The following is a 15,170-nucleotide window of genomic DNA, read 5'->3' on the forward strand; positions in this document are numbered from 1 at the left end:
GAATTAAGTTCCAGATTAGGCTTGTAATTAATATTCTTGAGAATTCCAGTAAAGGCACTCCTACACACTTTTAAGAAACAGTTTAACAGATTATTATAATCTGGCTTTTTCATTTATTTTAACAGTTATTAACTTAATGTGATAGCCTCTAAGTCATTTTTAAGATGCTTTAAAAAAATCACAGATAGCATTGCCTAAGAACTGCTAAAGAGAAGCAAAGAACCTGTTTGGTCTATTAAGGCAAAACCAGCACCCTGAATTTGATACTCTTGCTTAAAACTAGAAAGTGAGTCATAACACTGCAAACACTTTTCTTTCAAAGCAGTACTAGGTTAGGAGTTCCCACACACTTTTACACAGTTGAAAAACGTTGATAGAGGCTCAAATTCAAACCCATCTTTTATCAAAACAGCCTGGATCTTAACAGAAGAAGAGGATATGTGCTTGCCCTCTCAGTAGCACACCTGAGCATGTTTCTGAGACAAGGTTATTCTGAGTTATGCTGAGTTTCTTTGGTAGTACCATCTTTATTAAAACAACCTGTCCTTTCTCAGGTTTCCAGTTCTAAGGTTACTGAGGTGCAACACTCAATTTGATGCATTAGTCCAAATTAACAAACAGAACTTGCAAATACAATTTTTGATTATACATCTCCCTGGGCAGATTGATTAAACTCTACAGCCATGAAAGGAAAATGACCTGCATTCTCGCTAGCTGGGCTGGAAATAGAGCAATCACATGTCCAAAGCACAATTTGGTTAGAGAACTATAATTAATTACCTAAGAGGTTTGGAATAAGATTCACCAACAACTTTAATGATATGAATGCAATCTTTACAAGAAATTAGTGTAAAACAATTGTAGACTATTGCAACAGCAGCATAGACAGACCCTTTCTTGTGAAGAAACAATTGTAATTTTTTTAAGTATTCCTTTGTAATACACTCTGGGGCAGGAAAAGTAAATAGTCTCATAAAGCTGGATAAAAAGAACAACACTACTGACAACAATTATAAAATAAATTGTATTGATTAATAAGAAAAAGTAGGCTCTAGATCTTGGGCTATAAGACTTAGTCATCAAACTAGTCTGCAAGAGGAGGACATCTGGACTTGATACAAATTTAAATTAGCATCTGGATCCATAAACATCCTGAGGAGACAAAAGCAATGCTTTTAGCAGTGTAATGACCAGGTAAATCTCTAAATATCTGGTAGAGATACATAGACCATGGGAAAGAAAGCAGTAATATGGATCACCTCCCCAAGCTAATCTTAGTAATTTTGTCAGGGATTTTAATGAGACCAGTAGAAGATGTAATAAAAAAGATTATTTTTTAGATCTGCATTTAGTGTTGACTATACACACACACACACACACAAAAAGAACTGCAAAACACAATTCTGACTTCACCATTTTGAAAGCAAATAAGACATTTATCAGAAGGAAACCCCCACCTGAGTGCAGGCTCCCAGGTGAGCAGGTTTACATCGCCAGGAGCAGCAAGAGCAGGTGCAGCCAGAGCAGTTACAAGGTGGCAGGCAGGGCAGTGACCGGGCCAAGGGCACGCACTCACAGTGCCCAAACAAACACAGAGAGCAGGGCCAGTGACAGCAAAACAGGGTCAACCAAGAGTCCAGGCTTCCAGACAAGTTTGTAGGGATGATTAGGTTGGAGGTGAAGCTGGGGGGTCAAGTCACTGGGTCAGGATCAGCAAGGGTCGTACCAGGCACAGGCACATTCATGATGCCCCTCTGGCAAAGGCCCAGCTTTGAACACGGCTCCCAAGCGAAAGGGAAGAGGTGGCCATGGAGGCTTCTCACAGCTCCATCAGACTACTTTCTCCAGGGCAGTCCCATCCCAGGCTACCTGAGATGTGGGAACCAAAGCTGGCCTTGTGCACAGCCAGCTGAGCCCCCAGGGAGCAGGGAGATGGGCTGCTCCATCTGCTTCCCAGCACATCTTCCATACAACCAGGACAGTCCAGGCATCCCCATGTCAGGAACATTTTGCCACCAAAGTGCATGTTGAGAGGCTGGTATTAGGAACCCATTTTGATGTCTAGAACAAGGATACAGCTCTAGTTCTGGTTCTTTGGTTTTGTTTGTTTTTTGGGTTGCTGTTTTGGTTGGTTGGTTGTTTTGCTGCTGGTTTTGTTTTGTTTTGCTTTTGCTGTGGGATTTTTTTGGTTGGTTGGTTGGGTTTTGGTGGTTTTTTTGTTGTTGTTGGTTTTGGTTGGTTGGTTGTTTTGTTTGTTTGTTGGCAGGAATGGAAAAGAAGAAGGAATTGAAGTTCTAGAATCCCGGAGCAGATGAACTTTCCTAACAAGCCCCTTTGGTCTGTAGGCACAGGAGGCACCAGTGTACATGATGTAACATGATGTAACTACGCCATCACCAACCAAGTTTGCATTTTGTCAACATGTTTCTTTCAGAATAACAAATGGAATTGGCTTGTACACTGACTGGCACAAGCTTATCAGGAGACGTGCAGAAAAAACTTCTCTCGATTTCTCAGTGGTATTTCTCAATCCTTGCACTACAGATAGTTATGTGACAAATCTGTGATGATTTTGCATGACAGTGGCACAGCAAACAGCTACAAGTTCAAAACAGATTGAACAAACAGGACAGAAGTTAACACTTTCAATGATGGCTTTTCCATTTCCTTTGCAGTATTTTTACCTGCCCCTAAGATGGCAGTTTAACACCCTGGAGTGGTGTGAGGTGAGCAAGGTGGTATCTTCTGCTAGCTATAGCAGTCAGATCTCACAGAACCTGACAGCTGCCAAGAGAGTACATTTCCTTGACTTGAGCAGTGGTTTACAACCCAATTATCCACGCTATAAAATTTGTGTTTGACTTCTGTCAAGCAACTTCCCATTCACAACAGACGTTTGTGCTCCCAGTTCACTGGGGATGTGCAACAGTGGAGTAGGTGGATATAAATCATCTCGTGGCCTAAAGGCAAGCGAGGCTCGCAGGAGGAATCCACGCATTAGCTAACTGCCAATTTGTCAGCAGCAAACCCGTGATGTGCAGCTTGCCACATGGAAGATTTAACGAGCTCGGACGAAAATGTTACGAGAAGATCCAGGGCAGGGCAGGGCAGGACATCCATCATATCCTCCGTGAAGCAATTCTGCTGGCAGAGCTCCGTGCGAGCCCCGGCGCCTGGGCACGCCAGGGTCAGGACACGCCGGGGACTGGATGCGCCGGGAGCCGGGACAAACGAGGGCCGGAATGGGCCGGGGCCTGGATGCGCCGGGGCCGGGATGCTCCGGGCGGCTCCGGGCGGGACAGGCGGACCCTCCCGTTGCTAGGCAACCGCCTCGCGCCCGGCCCGAGCCCTTCCTACCCTCACCCGCGGTCGGCTGCGCGCTCCCATTGGCTGTCCCCGCGCGGCGCTCGGCTCCCATTGGGAGTCCGCCGCCTCTGCCGCGTCCCCATTGGCGAGCCGCCCTCTGCCCACGCCGCGTCACTTTCTCACGCCATTCCCCCCGCCCGCTCCGCCCGCCGCGCGCCGGGCGGGGGGCGGGACCTGGGGCGGCCGCGGCTGTGATTGGGCAACGACGCTGCCGCTCAGGGCGCGCGCCGGGCGGCGGGCGGCGCAGCTGCTTAAAGGGGCCGCACGCCCGCCGGAGGCCGGTGCTGTCCTGAGTGCGTGCGGAGCCACACCGGGAGCGACATCGGGAGCGACACCGGGAGCCATCACCTCCGACGGGTGAGCGCGGCTCGGGCCGCGGAGGCCCGCGGGCCGGGAGCGAGGGGCTGCGGAGCCGGGTGGGGAAGCACGCGAGGGGCGGCGGGGCTAGGAGGGGGAGCCGCAGGCAGGGTGGGCATAGCTGGGAGCTGTCTTTCCAGTGGATGGGAACGCCTTTGGAGGAACACCCGTAGCGCGGCAGGGGGGAAATAAAAAAAAAAAAATTAAAAATGCAAAAGAAGAGAGGAGGAAAAAAAGGATAAAAAACACCCCAAAAAGGTGTGTCAGGGTCCTGACTTAGGTGTCACCCTGCACCCCGCGCCGGCCGCTGTCCAGAGCATCCCGGCCCGTGGGGCGGCGCAGCGGGCGACGCTCACTGCCCGGGCAACCAGGTGCCTCCCGAAAGAACCGCATCCCGGGACGGGGATCCCTGCCGCTGCCTCCCGAAAGAACCGCATCCCAGGACGGGGATCCCCGCCGCTGCCTCCCGTCCTGTCCTCGCGGGAGGCCCGCGGCTGTGTGAGCTGCGGTGAGCGGCTGCTGCGGGGCTCCGCCGAGCTCTGCCCCCGCCTCGGAGGCCACCGAGAAGCCTTCGGTGTGTTCCGTAATTGCCTCTCAGTGTCGCGACAGCGTCGCCCTCCCAAGTCGGGAAAGGCAGAGCGAGCGTGGCCCCCTGCTCACGCCACCTTCCGTCGCCCAGGCAAAGGCAGCCGGGTGCTTCCCCAAGGGATGCCGCCGCCTTCTTTCCTGATGGCGTTTGCCGCAGGGGTGTGAGCATCCCGGCGCCCACCCGTGTTGCTGACGGAGCCCCGTGCTCGGATGTGCCGCCATCCCCGCGGGTGAGGCCGCACGGCTCCATCCAACGTTCCATCCCCGCGGCTCTGCGCAGTTTGCCCGTGTTCCGGCGCACGGAGGTGAGCGAGCATCCCGCGGGGATGCCCGTGCCGGCCCCTGCCGGCGCCCAGAGTGAGCGAGCATCCCGCGGGGATGCCCGTCGCGGCCCATCCCGGCGCCCGGAGCTGAGCGTCCCGCGGGGATGTGGCCGCGGTCCCGGCGGACGCGGCGACCTCTGGTGGCGGCACCGGTGTCGTGCGAGCGTCCCCTGCGGGCCCGTGCGGGGACAAGGCGGTGATGTCACAGCCGGGGCTGCCACGGGCTCAGCCCGTCCCACTGGTCCTCTGGAGCCAAAGGCATCGCTTATAGCAAACAGGGCCGAGACTTATTTTCTACCTTTGAGTAAAGTGTTCCGTTAGAATTAAAAACTTAGGTAAGAAATAACAGAGTCAAATTACTGACATAATTTGCTCATATTCCTGAGAAAGACAATAATGCTACCAGCTGTTAGGAGAGAATGTGTTTCTGGTAACACCAGCAGAAAGAAAGGGTTGCTTGTCTTGCGCTTCTCATTCATTCCCAGCGGAATCATAAGGAGACACAAAACAAAGCAGGTTTCTCAATTCCATAAATAAAAGCATTTGGGATTCTTGGTCTTTTAAAACAAATCATACTTCTGAGAAGGTTTTTATTTTCAGTGAAAGGGATAGGATGTTGTTTGCTGCTTGACCAGGAAGACAAAAGACTGTCTGTTTTACACTGAGTAAACAATTTTTTTTCTGCAATGACTGACTGACTCAAGATGTCATACGTCCCATTTCCTTCAGTGGTCAGAGTACACTTACAAAGCAGTGCTTCTCATAGCAGTACAGCCCGGTAGCACAGACTGCTGTCCTGTTAGGTGTGACTGGTGAGCTTGGTATTTGGTGAGCCTGGGAACAAGACGGAAACACCCTCCCTCTAGTTGTGTTCTGCACAAAGTTTCCTGATGAGAGAACTGCAGCAAGTAATATCACTTGAGTGCCAGTTTTAGCATCTCAAAGTTCTGTAAGGAGCAAGCACAGAACACACTGGTTTTCCTTAGCTCTCACCAATACTGCAGTTCCTTTTAGCATACTGATTTTCCCAATAATTCACTGCTTGGTTGAAAGCTGCTGTTCTCCTTTGCCCATTACTTGTCAAGTCCATTGCATGCTGTGTGCAGGCTTCAGGGAGGCTTTGCTGCACCCTTTCAGTGAGCTTATTAAAAAACAGAGGGAGAGGGACTTCTTGCAAGAACGTGTAGTGACAGGACAAGGGGGAACGGTTTCAAACTGAAAGACAGTACATTTAGATGAGATATGAGGAAGAAATTCATTACTGTTAGGGTGGCGAGGCACTGGCATAGGTTGCCCAGAGGAGCTGTGAATGCCCCATTCCTGGAACTCTTTAAAGCCAGGTTGGAGACTTTGAACAACCTGGTCTAGTGGAAGGTGTGCAGGGGGGTTGGAATGAGATGGTCTCTAAGGCGCCTTCCAACCCAAACTATTCAATTATTTTTGTATAAATTTTAAATAAAATTAAGCCTCTTGAGATTCTCTGCAGCCTCCAACTTTCAGCTTTCTGGCCCTTGGAGCAGCAGAAGCTCTGCTCTGGGTACGTGGCTCACCCTCAATGTGGCTGCCAGACACTGATGAGCTGGTATTTCCTTTTCGAAAAAATCCTTTTGAAAAAAATGAGGTGTTTCATGCCAGAAGGAGAGGTGGACCCCAAAGGCCTTTTCCCAGCTGGTACCTTGGGATCTCTCTGTGGGCAGTGTGTTTACATTCACATGGGAGCCAAAAAGCTTCTTCCTCCCCTGCAATGCCTGTGCAGATTTGGGATAAAACACAGCTCTTGGAGCCAAGATCTGGGCCCCAGCGCTGCTCTGTGTCCCCAAGCCGTGTGACTTGTTCACGGTACTGCTGAGAAAGGACGTGCCCTTTCTCCCCGCAGCCCCTGGGGGCTCTCTGGACCAGCACCCTTCCTCCCCTGGCCGTTGTTTCAACGAGTCGGTGATGGCCACTCCACCCACAGCATCAGCCTGCTGCTGCGCCGTAACAAATCCATAATCCTGCCCGACAGCTTCCAGGACGCAGGAATAATGATGGTTTTGCTCACTGTGTGGGTTGTTGGGGGTTTTTTAAATCTGTATAGTTTGAAGCAAGATACGAAGATACGGCACCGCTCCACTGTGCAAATAGAAGTGAGGTGCCGAGGGATTGTCCAAAATAACAAACAAAACCAAAACCACACAGAAAGCCTTCTCAAACTGGGATTTGGGGTGCTGGAGAATTCAGATTTATTTCCTGTCGGGGTTTTTGCCCCGTGCCAGGTGCCGAAGCCAAGCACGGTGTCCCGCTTCCCGCAGCCCCGTCCTGTACGGGCGTGGCGCCTCCCGGCGCACGCGCACTGCTCGCGGCGCGCATGCGCAGCCCGCCAGAAGCCGGCCATGGGATTCCAGAGCGCGTAAGGGCTGGACGGCGCGGCTGCCTGAGGGCAGAGGTGGGACGGCGGGAGGGCGGCGGCTGTGTGGTGTGCTGGGCACGGCACGGCACGGCACACCCTACCCTGCGGATGGGGCGCGGTGCGACCCCCTTGGCGTCCCTCCCCGCGGCACCTGCCCGGCTGCCGGGCAGGTTATGGATAACCTTGTGGTGTGGGGGGAGGCGCCGGCAGGGGACGGAAACAAGGTGAAATTGGTTGTGTTGCTTAAAACCGCGCAGGGCGCTGGCTGTAGGGCCGTTCTTTGTCCCTTTACACAGCTGGTCCTGGCTTCTGGAAGAAGCCTGGTGAGGTAAGTGCGGCGGTGCTTGGAGCTGGGCACGGAAGGGACGAGTGCACTGTAAGGATGTTAGCCAAGGAGGATGGTGCCGGGCTGTGTAATTGAGGTAGGGTTGAAGTAATGGATGTAGTATGTCCTTGGGGGTATTAAATCCTCTAGTGTGGTGACAGGGAAGTTGTGGGGTTGGAATAAGGAAACTCGGCCTATCAGGGAGAACACTGTTCATCTCAGCGCATTAAATATTCCTCCAGGCGTGGTGTTAGGAGTTCCAGTGTTCTGGAATGCCAAAATAAAGTATGCCTAAAGCAAACAAAAAAAAAACCCAAAAAGTGAACACCAACACGCCCCTCAAAACAAAAACAAAACTGAAATAACACAGAAATAATTCTGCCTTGTTGCAAGTATAAGCAAAACAAAGCGACCTATGTCATTTTGTTTAAAAATAAAAACTATTTTGAAGAGTCCTGGCCTGTTTTAAGAAGGTGGTTTCCTAGTAAGGGTTTTCAGCTAGCAATGCTAATAAAAATATCCAGTGTTTCCAGCTTGGTTATATGCAAAATTTAGACTTTGCATATAAGCAGAAGTAAGATAATGAACACTAGTTTCTCAAACACTTAACACTCAGTAAGTGTGTGTTTTGCTTCAGAAAGATAGCTTGGGCTTAACCTACATCTGTTCATCTCCACGGCTGAAATTTGTATTTTCACTTAATTAAGAAAAACTTACTCTCATGCCAAAGCTTTACCAGAGGCAAAGGCTTGCCTTTTGCAAATGACCTTATAGAGTTTGTGCAACACAACTTCTTCCATAAAATTACAGGAACTGAAAGTAGTTCCCTCTAAATATATGTGAATAAATCACATGGGTTTATGGTTTTCTTTTTTATTCTTAAAGATCTGCCACGATGCCTGGGTCTCTTCCAGTGAATGCTGAGTCCTGCTGGCCCAAAGATGTGGGAATTGTGGCACTGGAAATCTATTTTCCCTCTCAGTATGTTGACCAGACCGAGCTGGAGAAGTATGATGGCGTGGATGCTGGGAAGTACACCATTGGGCTAGGCCAGGCAAGGATGGGGTTCTGCTCTGACCGGGAAGATATCAATTCCCTCTGCCTGACTGTGGTTCAGAAGCTCATGGAGAGGAACAGCCTCTCCTACGATTGTATCGGGAGGTTAGAAGTTGGAACGGAGACCATAATTGATAAATCGAAATCTGTGAAGACTGTCCTGATGCAGCTTTTTGAAGAGTCTGGTAATACAGATGTGGAAGGAATCGACACCACCAATGCATGCTATGGAGGCACTGCTGCTCTTTTTAATGCTATTAACTGGATTGAGTCCAGTTCCTGGGATGGTAAGTCAAGGCTATTTTCTTGAAAAGTTGCATCATCTTTACATCAGTCTGCCCTACAATGACAGAGTTCATGTTCAACCATATAAAACCCAGAGGGTAAACTGTTTTTCTCTTCTGCAGTTTTTGTTCTTAAATGCCCTGGGCATTTGCCACTAGTTCAGTCACAGTGTGAATAACAATGACTTAGCTACTAATGTAAAGGTTTTCTGTAAATTCTATTGATTCCCAGTTGAAATGTGGGGGAAAAGTCAAGATTGAAAAGCCCTTTAATCTCAGTGTCATCTCCTCAATAATTAAAAACTGCTGATGGATGTTCAGACATGCCAGACTCGTGGCTCCTTCTCACCATTTTTTCTGTGTGTTTTTCCCAGGACGCTATGCCCTCGTGGTGGCTGGAGACATCGCTGTGTATGCCTCTGGAAATGCCAGGCCCACTGGGGGAGCTGGTGCTGTTGCAATGCTGGTCGGCCCAAATGCACCATTGATTTTTGAGAGAGGTTAGTTCTGTGGGAGAACATACACTGTTCAGGTCAGATAACTGCATTTGTCCTGAAGCCAGTTCCCTGTTTTTTGTGCCTTGCTGAAGCAGGGGATTAACTCCCAGTAATGTCAGAAATTGTTCTTTGTCTCCTCTTGCTCTGGGCTAATTCAGCCAAGTCCTGTTACAGGACACAGCAGGGAACAATTAGAGATGGTCTTGTTTGTTTATTTCCTTGAGGATTCTCCAATAAAATTGATAGAGTAATACTAAAGCTGAATAACACAACATTCTACTTCCAGGACAATTGGATGACAGTCCTTTATTGCATGTGTTTGTCATGCTCAGTCCTACTCTGCTTTGCAGGCAATTGAGAACTCTGTGAAACCTTACCTTAAAAAGCCTGAAGTGCTACGAAAAACTGCAGGACTGGCACCAAAACTGCTTCTTTCCCCACTTGTGCCAACTGGCGCATCCCAATTGACTCAAAGCAGCTGAATGAACTAACTTTCAACTTTTGTCAATTTCTGTCCACCAGGGCTGCGTGGTACCCACATGCAGCATGCGTATGACTTCTATAAACCAGACATGGTCTCTGAATATCCTGTAGTGGATGGCAAGCTCTCCATACAGTGCTACCTCAGTGCATTAGACCGCTGCTATACCGTCTATCGCAACAAAATCCACGCCCAGTGGCAGAAGGGTGCGTAGCCTCTCCTGATGATACTGCAGATTGGCAAATGCTGGAGTGTGTCCTACACAGACAGTTTTAGTATCTGATCTAAAGACTAGTCTAGAAGTCTCTTCGTATTTGTATGTTCTGAAGCAATTGAAATATTTGCTCTTTCCTGTAAGAAATTACTTGTTTCTGTTTTGGCATGGCTGAGTTTCTGGCAGTCTGTAAGCGGTAATCTCCACAGGCATTTGTTGGTGTAAGATACAGTACCTTGGTTAAAAGCATGCTATTACTCACCTCCATCCAGGCTTTTAAGAAACTTAGGTTACTATTTAAATGTTACGTAATGATACTGATTTTTTTTTTTTTTAACCCAATATGTTTAATAATTGCTTCAATTATATTAAGAGGCATAGGTGTGAAGAGAGGCAAATTAAGTCAAAATACTGGATAGGAATACAGAGATTCTGTTAAACATAGCTTTTTATTCTAGAATAAGAGCAAACATTAGCTGGTACAAAAGGTGCTAAGAAAAGAATTTTTAAATAGAAGAAGTGCAGTATGTAAAGTGCACTTGACAGCAGTAGTTAGTCTTATTTGTATGTTTGTGTCTCTTCTATGCCAACATGTTAGGATAATTGGTGTCCTGACAGCTCCCTGCTTTATTTCCATAATTGAAGTGAGTACTAAACATAGGTTGTAACTCAACACTTCTTCCATTTCCAGAGGGGACAGACAGACGTTTCACCTTGAATGACTTTGGATTCATGATCTTCCATTCTCCGTACTGTAAACTGGTGCAGAAATCCGTGGCTAGACTCTTGCTGAATGACTTTCTCAGTGACCAGAACCCAGAAACAGCAAATGGTGTTTTCAGTGGTCTGGAAGCTTTCAGGTGAGAATGGCTGCTGTCTTCCTTATTCACATAATCAATTACACATCCAAGGTGTGTTTTTACTTTCTGCTATTTTAGTAACTGTTTCTGAACTTCTTTTTTTTTCTTCTCTTTTGAATAGGGATATAAAACTTGAAGATACATACTTTGACAGAGATGTGGAAAAAGCTTTTATGAAAGCTAGTGCAGAGCTCTTCAATCAGAAAACCAAAGCTTCATTACTTGTATCCAATCAGAATGGAAATATGTATACCCCTTCAGTCTATGGTTGCCTTGCCTCTCTTCTAGCCCAGTAAGCATAAAATCAGGAAAAGCTGTTTATGAATAAGGTCATAAAAGGTTTTTGTTTCAGAAAGTCTTTTTTAAAAGCATTGTCTAGCAAACCTTTTCCTATGAGATTGCCTTAAGCAGAAAAACTAAAGTTAAGACACTATTCTGCACACACATTCAGTTCAAGTGACAAGCAGAGTGAAAATGTCTGTGTCAGAAACTGATCCACTGCCTCGCAAAGTAGGATCGTATTTGTAAGGTGGCATCTCTTCTCAGCCCCAACCCTCCCCCTCTCCCTTCCTCTAGAAGTACTCCTGAAGTGGAAAAGAAAATTCAAATTTCTTCTCTGTCTTACTATAATAAGCAAAGCCACATTAAATTAGCATTTAATTAATTTTTTTTTTCAAATACAGTCTTTTGCAAAATCATATTACATTTACATTAAACCACTCCTCCTGGGTTTTCTTTTTTTCTTCTTTTTTCTCCATTTTTCTTCATTCTGACATTGTCTTCCATGATGTGTTTATTCATTTTAGGCTTTAGTTTATTTAAGAATGATATCTGGCTGCTTTCATCATATTCTGGGCATTTCTCAGGCATATTTTGCTGTAGGCAGCTTTGGAACCCATCACGTAACAGCAGGATTTGAATTTGTGTTTTTAAAAGTCAGCATTTATGCACATAGCATGCTAATTGTGTATTATAGACACTGTAATTTGCTGGCTGCTTTTCTGAAGCTAGCTGCAGTTTCTAGGTATTTAAAATTGGCACTTTGGCTTAATTCTGACTTCAAAAAACTGTTGTATGATTTGCAGGTACTCCCCAGAGCAGCTTGCGGGACAGAGAATCAGTGTGTTCTCATATGGCTCTGGTTTTGCTGCTACCCTGTATTCCATCAGGGTCACACAGGATGCCACTCCTGGTGAGTGACAGGATTTGATATCAACTACCTCCCTTGCACAGCTTGCTCTCGATGCCTTGTTACACAACCCACTAGCATAAATAAGCCTGCATAGCAGTTTTAATGACAGCAGTGCCACAGTGAGAATGTGCAGCTCCAGGGAGTGTTTAAATGTCTTGAACAAATAAATAATATTCTTCAAACACTGTTAAATGTTTTGAGTTGGTAATTGGGAATATTTTTAAATGTCTCATACTTGAGATTCTGTAAGGCAAAGTGCTTTTTGGGTTTGAAATGTTCACATGCTAGTGTGCAGTTCTCAGTACTGGCTCCACCTTACATGATGGTTCTATATTGCAGGTTCTGCACTGGACAAAATAACTGCCAGCCTTTCTGATCTCAAAACGAGACTTGACTCAAGAAAATGTATTGCACCTGATGTCTTTGCTGAAAACATGAAGCTCAGACAGGAAACACATCATTTGGGTAAGAACTTAATAAATGTACATCATTACTAATCCTAGAGCAAAATTCTCATCACTTAATCCACCTGACTTTAAACGCTTAGGATGTAGAATGAAGGAAATGTCCAACCCTTTCTGCTTCTGAGTAGCTTGTGTTCATTGGCCCAATACGTCTGAAGTAAAAATACTGGCTTGTTTTTTTCTGTCTCAGTGCAGCCAATCTGGAAAGGCCTGTGTTGGGTAAAACTCTTACCAGGAAACAACTAACAATGTGTTACTCCTTTTTTTACAGCCAATTATATTCCACAGTGTTCAGTCGAGGATCTCTTTGAAGGAACATGGTACCTTGTGCGTGTGGATGAAAAACACAGGAGAACTTACGCCCGGCGCCCACTCATGAGTGATGGACCTCTGGAAGCAAGAGTTGGAGTTGTCCACCCAGGCATTGTTCATGAGGTGAACACTCGGCACTCTTTTAAAGTTTGATGTAAATGGTTGGAACCATTTACATGTTTGTCTTAGCATGTGCATGTATGTTAAGAGGAGGTGGTTTTATGAGTTACATTGAGTACTTTGTTAACATGTGTAACATGCAAGCCAGAAGTAAAAAGTTGAACATGCAATTTTAAAAAGTACATTTCATCCTAAAAAGAAAAAACTGCACAAGAATGAAAGAAGAACAAACTGGCTCTTCTCACACAATCTGTTTGCATGAAGCATGACCAATTTGATTGACTTAAAGCCAAGCCGTCCAGTGTAGCATGAATGTTGTTTAAGAGTTGGACTAGCCATGAAGTATGAATGTCTGTGAACTAGAAAACTGTATTTAATGTTTTTTTTCCCTTCTTCTTAGCACATCCCAAGCCCTGCTAAGAAAGTGCCAAGAATCCCTGCAACAACAGAATCTGAAGGCGTTACTGTCGCCATTTCCAATGGGGAGCATTAAGATACCTCTGTGAGGTGGGGAAAGAAACGAGGTGTGAGGGCAGGGTGAGAGAGAGAGAAAAAGGATTGCAGTAGCACTGAAGTTTCAGTGTAAAGCATGTAATTGGAGCATGAAAAAACTGTTAAACTCCTTGAGAAAAATCATCATATTATGGTTTGCTGATTTTATTCTATTTTCAGAACACTAAAATCAGGAGTATATTGGAGATAGAGGGACTTGCCAGGTGCTGTGGGGATTCCTTAATATGTCTGAACTTTTTTTAATTGCTGAGAAGTAGCTGTAGTCTATTACAAAGTCTTCATATACAGAAAGAAAAAAAAAAAAAAAGGAATCTTCTGCCTGCTCTTCCATGTAAAATGACTTGAAACCTACACTTTTAACTTCTACTTTTACTAGTATTCAAGTGTGTGCAAAATACTCCAAGCTTTTAATGTTAGGGTTCTCAGTGCCTTGACAATAAGCAGTCAACCTTCTGAATACTGCAATTCTCTTTCACTTTATCACCTTCCCTTTCATATCCCAGTCTGCCTCCCATCCCCCCATTGCTTTGGGACAGGCATAGAACCAAGAACATCCATTGTTGGAATAGATGTCTCTTCCCTGTCAAAGTGACTGGATCAAAAATGGCTAGGCTAACAAGTGGTTTTTGTAGAAGAAACTCTGTGATCCACTGTGTTAGTTACACTGTGTAATTCCTCCTAACATTTTATGTGTTTTATACCTGCATTTTAAGTCACAGGAGTCTGGGAGGAAAGATGAAGAAGAAGGGAGGTAAATTTTTCTTCTAAAGAAATGGGATCATTGATTTGGCACCATAATGGATTGTTCAGTAGAAATATCCAAGACAGCAGAATTTTCATATAAAACTTAGAGATATTGTGGAGCTCTTTTAATTGGCTAACGAAGGAAGAGAGTGATCTTCATCACTTTGTCTGGAACTCTGGCCTATTACTCGTTGTTATATAACACATTTCCAAAAGACTCTTTCTAGCTTTGAATTTGGCTTTGTACTTTGAAGTCCTTCTTACTGTTGGTAATACTGTAGGAGTGGAGTCTTTTATTTCTTTCCCCCCTCCCCCAATGTGCAAGCTAAAGCTATCCATTTTACAAGCAGTAGATAAATATACAGTGGTTATGGGGAGTCCTTTCTGGTTGATTTTTAAAGCCCAGATTGGAAATGAACTACGATATGAGCCTTTTAAGCTTGTAATATATATATATATACATACATACATATATATATATATATTTAAGTTGAGCTAATGTACAGAATGAAGTTTCATTGAATTTATTTCTTTGCTAATTCTACAAAGCTACATTAGTTAATATAAAGTAGCAAAAAATAACTTCTCTGTTAATTACAATTTTTTTGGTGTGTGTAATGAAGTGTTTGTATTACCTGTCACTCAATAGGATTTGATAACTTGCTGTATTTGTACAGTCAAGCCTTGGTAAAATAGTTGTTTATTATAAACCGATGAATACTAATCTGTTTGTTCTGCTGACAGTGATGGAGCAATGCATGATGGTAGTGTTTGCAAGTATTTTGGTTTAGGTTGCCCTCATGAAACTTAACCTTGGCACCTGTAAAACAAACTGTCATGGAACAAAGTCCATTGCTGGCAGTGGACAAGCCAAGAAGCAAGCTACTGGCACAGACCTCACAGATCTGTGAGGCTGATCCTTTATTAAAATAAAGTCTGAGATATTTGAAACCTGTTGGAGAGTGCTGACTTGTTGGATTTTCAGGATGGATTTCTTTTTCTTTAACAGGAAGGAGGAAGCTGGCTCTGGTTAAAACCCAAAGTTTCGGGTTCACAAACTGTGTAGACATTCTGCATCTTACTTC

At 45.5% G+C, this 15,170-nt stretch overlaps 1 protein-coding gene across 4 annotated transcripts; it reads left to right on the plus strand.

Moving 5' to 3' along the window:
• The first annotated feature begins 3,615 nt into the window (after positions 1 to 3,615).
• Positions 3,616 to 15,040, plus strand: HMGCS1 (3-hydroxy-3-methylglutaryl-CoA synthase 1). 4 transcript variants are annotated; one of them, XM_042028404.1, is made up of 10 exons: positions 3,616 to 3,723; positions 8,234 to 8,691; positions 9,063 to 9,188; positions 9,708 to 9,872; positions 10,572 to 10,740; positions 10,862 to 11,032; positions 11,826 to 11,932; positions 12,272 to 12,397; positions 12,668 to 12,831; positions 13,229 to 15,040. In XM_042028404.1, exons 2-10 carry the CDS (start codon positions 8,244 to 8,246, stop codon positions 13,319 to 13,321), a joined length of 1,569 nt encoding a protein of 522 aa, XP_041884338.1. In that variant the 5' UTR covers positions 3,616 to 3,723; positions 8,234 to 8,243; the 3' UTR covers positions 13,322 to 15,040. The 4 variants fall into 4 exon arrangements, with proteins under 4 accessions (XP_041884338.1, XP_041884335.1, XP_041884337.1 ...); XM_042028401.1 differs by lacking the exon at positions 3,616 to 3,723 and adding an exon at positions 6,472 to 7,023; XM_042028403.1 differs by lacking the exon at positions 3,616 to 3,723 and adding an exon at positions 7,006 to 7,059.
• Positions 15,041 to 15,170: the final 130 nt, after the last annotated feature.

Source organism: Corvus kubaryi, unplaced genomic scaffold (assembly GCF_017639235.1).
Source record: "Corvus kubaryi isolate FWS band 111438036 unplaced genomic scaffold, C.kubaryi_AGA036_p1.0 37308, whole genome shotgun sequence".
Taxonomy (NCBI): domain Eukaryota; kingdom Metazoa; phylum Chordata; class Aves; order Passeriformes; family Corvidae; genus Corvus; species Corvus kubaryi.